A 9,876-nucleotide genomic window follows, 5' to 3' on the forward strand; every position below is an offset into this window, starting at 1 on the left:
GCCCCCACAGCAGCCCGCACATGACTGCATTAATTAATTCTTCAATTTATTAATAAGATGTAGCATAACGAAGACAAATAAACTATTGCATTATTTAATGCTTCAAACAACTTTTCAACTCAGAATTAATTGTTGAAGACTATGAACATGATACTGTCCACTGTGTGCGTGACACTGGCTTTATTATTAGGATTTTGTTTTCTTGTGTCGTCCTAAAAACACACGTGGAGATTATAAATTGAAAACTTTTTTATTAAAATATAAAAAATTTAAATTTTTAATATATTTATTTTATATGTATTTATTTTATATTTATTAAAAAATTAAATTTTTTATTATTGATAATTTTATCGTGTGTTTTTAGAATATATATTAGTTAAATTTTTATTATTATCAATAGAAATTTTTAATTTTTTAATTTTAGTAAATATATAATTATTATATTAAAGTTTAACTTTTTTTTGGTCATTTTTTTAATAAACAATAATTTTCATGGATGCTTAAAAAGTAAACAATAATTTTCCAATGCACTAATACATCAATACCACCCGCCAAAATCTTTAAATTGCAGCGGATCTCAAGAATTTAGAGTAAGGTTCACTTTACATTTTTATATTCTGTTTTTATTTTTGTTTTTTTTTTATTTTATGAAAAAAAATTATTTTTCACATTCCGTTTTCTCTTTTATTGTTACAAAATTTTAAAATAGAAGACGTTAAAATAAAAACAAAAAAATAAAAACACTTCAATTCCTTGTATTTTCTTTTAAAATTTTTTGTTTCCATTGCGATTTATTTGTTATGGAAAATATTAAATTTTTTCGGGCTAGTGCAATTTATATGCAGTTGTTTAAAGCAAAAACATGTTGCAATAATGTATTAGTGATAAAAGTAAGACACATATAAATTGATAGAAAGGAGATACACATAAACCATTACAATTTGGATAATGTTATACAAACAATAACTAAAATTATTTTATTTAATTTAATATTTATAATTATACAATTGACCTCTCACTAATCCAAATGTCTTATTTTAAGTTTTTCAGTGTGGGAATGAAAATAGATTAGATAAGATTAGGCTTTACCCAATCTGTAATAAAATTTAATGGTCTAAATTTAGCTTATACTTGTTATAGACTATTTAAAATACTTAAATACTAAGTCTGGCTTATTGTAAAATATTAGAAGGTTTGATAATTTTAAAGAATAAAAAATAAGCAAGTGATATAAAAATATTAAAAAAAGAATAAAATATTGTTTTTATAAAAAAAAATTAGAATATTAACAAATTTATTAATAAATGAATGAAACTAACTTTGTATTTAACCTTTTGAAAGACAAAAAAAAAAAATCTCAATTCTCTATCTATGAAAATTTGAAATAATGACAAATTTATACATAAATAAAATTAATGTTTAAATACTTTTATTGCATAAAAATTATTTTTCATGAGTACAAAACTAATTTTCGATCATTTATGATTAAATTTGTTAATATTTTACATTTTTATAATTAAAAATAGTAATTTATTCTAAAAAATATTTAACATGAATTTATATATAATTAAAAAATACCATCCATTTTAAAATAACCCTCGTTTTTACATTTTAAGTTCATTAAAAAATTAATATATAGTACGTGCATTGAATATTAATGCCCAAGATTCTGTGAATCTGTGCACAATCGTGTAAGTAAGATCTTAATGATGAATGTAAGCACATGCAAGTTGCGCAGTTCCAATTTAAAATTAGAATTTAGACTTTGCCTTGCAAACCAGAAGAATAAATAAAAACATATTTTAATGCAATGCAGTATTTATTATTCTTATTGTGTGATGAAGCTTTTAGCTCGTGTAGATATTTCTCAATAAATTTATATATCACATAAATTAATACAAACTGTATTTGGTTATGTCAATACTATTTCAAATATCTTTGTTTGACTTTCCTTTGTCTAAATCACATATTGTTTCTTTATTTTTTGCATGATTATAAGTCACTTCATGAGAGAGATAATATTAAAATTGATCTTTGATTAAATTTAAGATAGATTTACTTTTCAAACGTTATATCTGATCTCTTAGGATTTATCCAGCTAGACAAAAAAAATGTTTACAAATTCGAAATAGAAAAGAAAACTTTACCTAAAACATAAGAATGTTGAGTTTTGAATATATGAAATACAATAAACTTTTGAATTACTTACCTTAAAAAAAAAAAAACACTTTTGAATAACTTGAAATGAACTCGATCCAGAGCGATGATTCTCTTTCTTCAGAAAACCTATATATATATATATATATATATATATATATATATATATATATATATATATATATATAATTACGATCATAATAATATTTTAGTTCTGGTTTATTACCTTCGTCTCTCCCTTTTGAACATACATAAATTTATTCTTCTAACAAGTGTCTCATGTCGACTATTCAATCATATTTGATCAAGTGTGTGATATATTATATTTTTTATTCCTCTTTTTCTGCTAAATAAAGTTTCTTTGATAACAACTCTAACTTTTTTCTTTTGAAAGAGGACTTATTCATGGTTGTTGCCTTCTTAGATTTGAGAAGAACTCCTCTTGCAACTTGCCCAATATTCAGCTACAAGCTTAGAGAATGATGAGTTCGTCTCCATAAGCTTTGAGGGATCATCATATTCCAGTAGTTTCCCTTAGATGAGTGAATAAAATGATATTTTAGTCATTTAAATTTATTATCTCAAAAAAATTAAAATACTTATTCATTTTGTTAAAAATATATTTGGTGGAGTCACTTTTTAGTACATTTTTTCATCAATATATAATTAAATAAGAACAAATAGAAAAGAATCTATAACAGTTAACATACCATAAGATAGGACCATGACCATGTCACTGTCTATAACAGTTGGAACTCTGTGAGCCACAGTTATTACAGTGCATTCTGCAAATTCTTCTCTAATAATTCTTTGTAGAATGGCATCTGTAGCAGAATCAACGGATGCAGTTGCTTCATCAAGAACAAGAATTCTGTTCCTCTTAAGAAGTACTCTTCCAAGACAAAACAGTTGCCGCTGTCCCAAGCTCCAATTTCCACCTTCATCACTCACTGCAAAACTACTCACAATTAGATTTCAATAGATCTTTACAAGGAACAACATATAGCATTAGCTACAAAGAATTATATTGACCCTTCTTAGTGATTCGACACTTAGGGAAAAACTAATGGTAGGACAGAATTTCCTTAAAGTTGCTTCAATGTAAAATTGTTGAGTTAAAGTTCCTGAAGATAACTCACCTGATGAGTCCAAGAGACTTGGTAGCTTGCTGATTGCCTCCTTAAGTTGACACTTCTCTAAAGCCTATATAAATATTAAATTTCTGATCAAAATGTTTACTTAATGAAAAGCAATGTTCCTAGAATCCAAAATTTTGGGAGGTGAATTGCAATTTACTTTCTTGAAATTTCACTCAAGTGCATGCAATTTATCTCCTAAACTTTTGTAATGTGCAATTTGATTACTTGAAGTAATCAAATTGTAATTTATTAAAACAATTAGCCCTTAATAGAAGGGTAGTTTTGAAAGAAATTTTAGAGAAAATGCTTTTCTAATTTTTTGAACTTTTGGAGTTAGTTGTTCACCTTCCATATTTCATCATCTGAGTAAAGGCCTAAAGGGTCCAAGTTTGTTCTAATGCTACCCTTGAAAAGAGTTGCTTCTTGAGGGATAATGCTTAGCTTCATTCTCAAATCCTTCAACCCCAATGAGCATATGTCAATCCCATCAATAATAATGTTACCTCTTGAAGGCTCGACCAATCGAAACAGAGCACTTATAAGTGTTGTTTTTCCACTTCCTGTTCTTCCTACAACTCCCACTCTACTCCCTTCTTTGAATGTGCAAGTAATTCCTTTCAGGACTATTGGTGCATTCGGACGATATCTAATCTGAAATCAATGTCGAAAAACAAGCTATCAGAATTGAATTTTTTATATTAGTATCAGTGTAAATAAATTAGTGAATAAGTACATTTGATAAACATATGAATATGTTTTGAATTAGTTTTTTTTAACCTCTAAGGATTGAAGATCGATTCTACCCTTCCATGGCCATGAAGTTGGAGGCCTGTTATCCTCCACAATAGCAGGAGGCTCAGCTGGTATGTGAATGAATTGTTTGATTCTTTCAATAGAGATAACATAGTTTGATAAGTTGCAAAACCATCTTGTCCAAAATATTTGTGCTTGTGTCAATGTGAATGCATAAGAAAGTGAAAGTCCCACAAGCCCTGCACATACCATCCAACATTATCAATCCAGTATTAGCTTGTTAGTTACTCTCTTTGATCAACGAAAACTATTGAAATGATAAACCATGATAACTGTTTTATTTATTATGTAATATTAGTATTACCTGGGGACACATAATCCATAGGAACTAGAATAAGTAACAAGGCTGCAGTGAAGACTGTCAAGTTTTGAAGTGTTTCAATCCTTATAATTAACCATTCCATGGTCACATTAGAATGAAAGAATAGTGATGCATCTGTGTCCACAAGCTTTAGGTAGTTCTTGACAAATCTATCCACCATGTTGAATGCTCTAACAGTAACCACTCCAAGTGATGTCTCAGCTGCAAAATTCATCACTGGTGCTTTGGTTGTTCCATTGATCCTTATTATTTCTCTTGCAGAGGCTTGATAATATCCCTTTTATATTAAAAAAAATTAATTGAAGATAGTAATAATAAAATGAAATAAGATGGAGTCCAATGCAAGTTGCACAGTAAAAGTAGACAAACCTGAACATATTTTGATGCTAGTGTAGCAGGAATTGCAACTATGAGAACTTGCCATGTGACTGAAGCCATTATACCAATGATCACCACAATTTCAATAGCTACAGATGCTACAAAAGTGATGGAATAAGGTATGTCAAAGTCCAGAATACTCAAATCTGATGAAGCCTGCAAGTAAGGAGGTTATATTTTATGAGTTAGAATATTGATTAATTAACTCCTAAAGAGTAAAGAATAACATTCATATTATATACTCCCTCCGTCTAATAATAACTATTCAGATATGTTGATTTCTAGATGGACCAATTTTGCCAATCCGATAGTTATTTTTGAACGGATGGAGTAGTTTATTTCCAATATAAAAAAGCCTTACTCGGGTTAAAATCCTTCCTACAGGGGTTGAATCAAAGAACAACATAGGAGCACTGAAGATAGCCTTATTGAAACTAGAGAAGAAGGCTGATGAAGCTTTTAATCCAAGAAGTGCAGATACCAAAGACCTCAGATACACAAAAATAGCACTGCTAAATGAGACCAATGCATAAACTCCAATCAAAACAGCACTAGTCACTTTTGGCATCTCAATTGCTAGTGCAAGCCAAAAGGTTGATGCAGATTGCAAAGCAACAAAAGCAAATTGTCCTAATATCATCAAGCACAGCATAAGTTGCCCCTTGGAGAAGGAAATGTAATCCCAAAATGGTTTCCACCCAAGATCACCAATCTCTGTCTCTTCCTCTTGTGTGAGTTGTGAGCCAGTTTGACCCTTGAAAGAAATCTCACCCTCACTTTGAGTTTTAGAGATATTAGAACCTTGAGACTCTTCTGGAGGAGTCATAGCCTTATTATTTTCAGGTCCTCCTTGGTTTTGGTTGTTCCGATCAAACTCTGTTATTGCATCTTTGTGAGCAGTCACAAGTTGTTCGAATGCTGTCCCGGCTGTTAGGATATCATCATAACTACCTGACTGAGTAATTTTCCCTCCCTCCATCACCTGGAACATGTTTTGTGACATTTGACATGAATTAGTCTCTAATATGTAATGGAATATAACACCAAAATTGTGTCAAGTGGTCAAGAGAAGCTAAAGAGTTTAACAAAAATGCTACATCTTGACCCAAAACATTAAAATGAATAGCCTATGCTTTGTTCCAAATTTATATTATTCACTTAAGTCAAACTTAACCAATGTGAGATTAAATGACTCACACTTGAAATCTCAACAAAATTGAGATACTTTACCAGGATTTTATCAACTTCTGAGAGAAACTCCACTTGATGAGTCACTAAAATGACTGTTTTTTCCCTAAGAGCTGTCATGACACATTCCTGTAATTTCATAAATGTAAAAAACATTAGTTTATTTCAAATATAAATAGTTTTGTTGTGATTGAGAATCCAAAGTGAAATATTTCTTACATTGAATAAATGAGCAGCAGTGTGGGCATCAACTGCACTGAAAGGATCATCAAAGAGATAAATGTCAGCATCATTGTACACTGCTCTAGCTAGTTGAATCCTTTGCTTTTGTCCTCCACTCATGTTGATCCCTCTCTGACCGATTTCTGTCAGATCACCATGGCTGAAATCATTGATGTCCTTATCCAAGGCACAGGCCTTAATGGTATTCTGATATCTTTTCTTGTCCATTGGCTTGCCAAAGAGTATGTTATCTCTAACTGTCCCACTTTGGATCCAAGAAATTTGAGAAACATATGCTATGGTGCCATATACATTAACCTGTTTTGCATTATCATGAAATGACATTTAAGGATAAGAAAAAAATGTGTAAGATACTAAAATGATAAGGTAAACAATCAAAATAGTCCAAAAATTTGTGGTATACTCGAAGTTATAAATATGAATTTGGCATGATAATAAACGAAGAACTTGTGGTGTTCAATAACTCACATTTCCTGAAATCTTTGGAATCTCTCCAAGTATTGCATGCAAGAGAGATGATTTTCCACCTCCAACTGGCCCAACAACTGCTACTTTATGCCCCCATTTCACCTCCAAATTCACATCAGCTAAAGTTGGGGACACTGATCCCTGATCCCAAGTAAAGTTTCCACCTTCAATTTCTACAGCATTGTTGTCACCAACTGAACTTTGCTTAACACTCCTTACAATTTCATTACTGTCTAACTCTTCAGCAAGCAAAAAGGTATTGAGCCGATCAAAAGATACCACAACTTGGATAAGAACAGAGAGAGCCTCAGGGATCATCCTAACTGGTTCCGACATGATCCTCAATGTTGCAAGAACTGTGAAAATTGTCCCTGCATCCAATGGAGCACTATGGAACAGAACACATCCTAGGAAGACAACAGCAGAAACAATTGTAGGAGCCATCCAATAAAGAATTGAGCCATAACCCTTCATGATCTGTGTCTTAGACAACCATATAAATTCTTTCGCGCGAAGCGACTCAACCAAGCTCTTGAATTTTTCCTCCCATGATTGTAACTTGATGATCTTCATGCTGTTAAGTATCTCTGAAGTTGATCTTAAGCGCTCATCTTGTGCTAACATGAACTGAGACTGAGACTTTTGTATCACCTTTGCAAATGGCACATTGAGTAGCCCACAGATTATGAAAGGGATTAGGCCAGGCAGAGCACCGAGACCTACAACGCCGAACAAGACTATAAGAGACATAATAAGCTGCAATACACAGGCCCATGTTACATGAAGCCACCAAGGAAACTCTCCCATTCTGTATGCATCCACCGCAATGTAATTAACAATTTCACCGGCGGAGTGCCTCATTCGAGCAGGGCTAGAAAGCCTTAGCTGTTTCTGATACACTGCCACCATCAGAGCAGACCTCATCTTCATACCTGACCTCCTTGAATCAAAGAACCAATGTCTTTGAGACAATGTTTCAAACACCTTTGTGACAATCAAACACCCCAATATAGAAAGACCATCTTTGAGATTTTTCTCAGTGCTACTTCTATTTGAATAGTTCACAAAAGCATAGAGTATAAGTGGAGAAACCACAACACAAATAGTTCTAATCAATGCATAGACTGCAATCAAAAGATTCTCTTTTAAGTAAACTCTAGCTAGAGACCAAAGAACCAAGTTCTTGGTACTATTATTATTGTTCTTTCTCTTTTCCCTTAAAAGATTCTCCCATGCAAGAACAAACACTTGGTGTGCAGAATCTGCTTCATCTTCAGGAACAACTGAAGGAATGTCTTCAAGTGATAGTGCCTTTGAGTAACCCAATTTGAGCAAAGGGTTAATCCAAGAGAAGATCAATTTACTCAAAATGGAAGCATTGCATAGTCCTGTTCGTGCATTTTCGCCGTCTTTTCGATCCAAAAGAGGCTCAGATAAATCTGCATCACCTTGGTTACCACCACTTTGTGTGACAAAGAAACCAAGATTTTGAAAAGCACATAATAGAAGTAACAAATTCACAAGCCAAAGCACCACATCAAGAACCTCAATTGCATGATCCTTGAAAAGAATTTCAATATCCAAAATTGACACCAAAATAGAAGAACATATCCACCAGAAAGTGCTGAGAGTCTTCACCCATTTTTGTCTCTGAAGAATCAAGGAAAATGATAAAGAGATCCAAACAATCCCTCTTACAATGCAAGATAACAAGCTCATGTGATTCCATAGACCAATTGTGACAAAACCAATGCTGATAAGAGCACAACAAACTAATACAAATATGAAGAACTTGTTCTTTCTTCTGTGGCTAGTATTGCCATTTCTTGAAGAACTTCTTTTGATGAAACTAATAAGCAAAACGGTGTAGAACATAAACACAAAAAGTAGATTTGTGATTCCCACTATGCTTCTTTGAGTACATAATGAAGTGAAATCAAAGTTCTTTAGACAACTACTCCATGATGTGAAATCATCACCTGCATAAGTTATAGACAAAAAGAATCAAATTATATGTAACATTAGCTTTGAAAAGTTGGAAAAAAAAAGTTTGTAATAAAAAAAAATAAACTTTATGAAATTCAATGGTGCAGAAAAACATGAACTAGTTAAACAAAAATCATAGAAGAAACAGATTGCATGATGATGATCATGATGATGATTAATAATAAAAAATCACAAAACTGACGCAACTAACATACACTAACATATACTAAAAATAAAAAACAATAACAATATTTAAAGGTTAGTGAATTATACCTATCGTGTTCCCATAGTAAGCCATTTTTGTTGTATATGGAGCTTTATTTGATTGGCTTTGTGGTTCTTATGCAGCAGTGAGAATGAAGGAACAAAGGTTTTGAGGGATGATTTATTGAATTATAACAACTTCCACTTCCTACATATATTTAATGTGCCTTTTTCAGCTCCGTACCTATGTTTAGCCATTGATGAGTTTGCATTGCTCAGCTCTTTCTTCTTTTTCTTTTTTATGAGTTTAATTAATATTTTGTGTATTTAAGGTTATACTATATAGACTAGTCTCCTGAACTAATTAACCAATGTAGTAAATGATCATTAAATCAATCATTTTTATATGATAAATAAATATAATAATTTGTATATATTGATATTTTAATTTAATAGTTATTTTTTTTATACGTAATATTTTTGTTATTCATAATAGCCATGACTTTGATTTTGTATTATTCTAATCTTATCGATAGATTTTAATTGGGTACCAGGTACCTCCCTTTATTGCGGTGGAGAAATTTTAAGGGAAATAAAGAAAGAGATAGAGAATCGGTACATACATATGAATATTTGATGCAATTTATATATGTGAGGCTCTTAGATCTAACTCGTGTGGAATGATATTCTTTCTTCTTTGTATATATATATAAGGGGAGACTTAATTAGTTTATATACTAATTTTAATGCAAACATGCATACTTAGATCCGTATGTTTCGTTCCCAGGTTATTTTATTTGGTGCCAATATCTATTTCAGTGTCTCTAAATAATTTTGGTGTGAAGCCAAAATCAAATTTTTTATTATTAAGTTATAAATTTTAATTACACAAACTTTTACTATTAAATTGTAATTATTTTCATATTTATTTATTATGTCATACATATATATAATACTACTGCTAAACAAACATTACAA

General features: G+C 31.2%; 1 protein-coding gene across 1 annotated transcript; it reads right to left on the reverse strand.

Annotated features, from left to right (window-relative positions):
* Nucleotides 1–2,396: 2,396 nt before the first annotated feature.
* On the reverse strand, nt 2,397–9,601 carry LOC112710091 (ABC transporter C family member 8). The gene is made up of 12 exons (XM_025762188.2): nt 8,968–9,601; nt 6,709–8,687; nt 6,217–6,537; nt 6,040–6,126; nt 5,171–5,791; nt 4,801–4,965; nt 4,414–4,708; nt 4,074–4,288; nt 3,642–3,947; nt 3,297–3,360; nt 2,868–3,107; nt 2,397–2,690 (listed from the first exon to the last, which is right to left on the reverse strand). The coding sequence occupies exons 1-12, from the start codon at nt 8,990–8,992 to the stop codon at nt 2,578–2,580; spliced, it is 4,431 nt and encodes a 1,476-aa protein (XP_025617973.1). The 5' UTR covers nt 8,993–9,601; the 3' UTR covers nt 2,397–2,577.
* Between the last annotated feature and the right edge of the window lie 275 nt (nt 9,602–9,876).

The sequence above is a fragment of the Arachis hypogaea genome, chromosome 9 (assembly GCF_003086295.3).
Source record: "Arachis hypogaea cultivar Tifrunner chromosome 9, arahy.Tifrunner.gnm2.J5K5, whole genome shotgun sequence".
NCBI classification, from domain to species: domain Eukaryota; kingdom Viridiplantae; phylum Streptophyta; class Magnoliopsida; order Fabales; family Fabaceae; genus Arachis; species Arachis hypogaea.

Bases quoted from the DNA above. Each gene is read 5' to 3' on its own strand.
- LOC112710091 (XM_025762188.2), bottom strand. From the start codon at position 8,992: ATGGCTTACTATGGGAACACGATAG. The intron at 4,709-4,800 runs GTTTGTCTACTT...TTAATATAAAAG, and splicing joins TAGCATCAAAATATGTTCAG to GGATATTATCAAGCCTCTGC. The intron at 2,691-2,867 runs GTATGTTAACTG...CACTCATCTAAG, and splicing joins GGTCATGGTCCTATCTTATG to GGAAACTACTGGAATATGAT.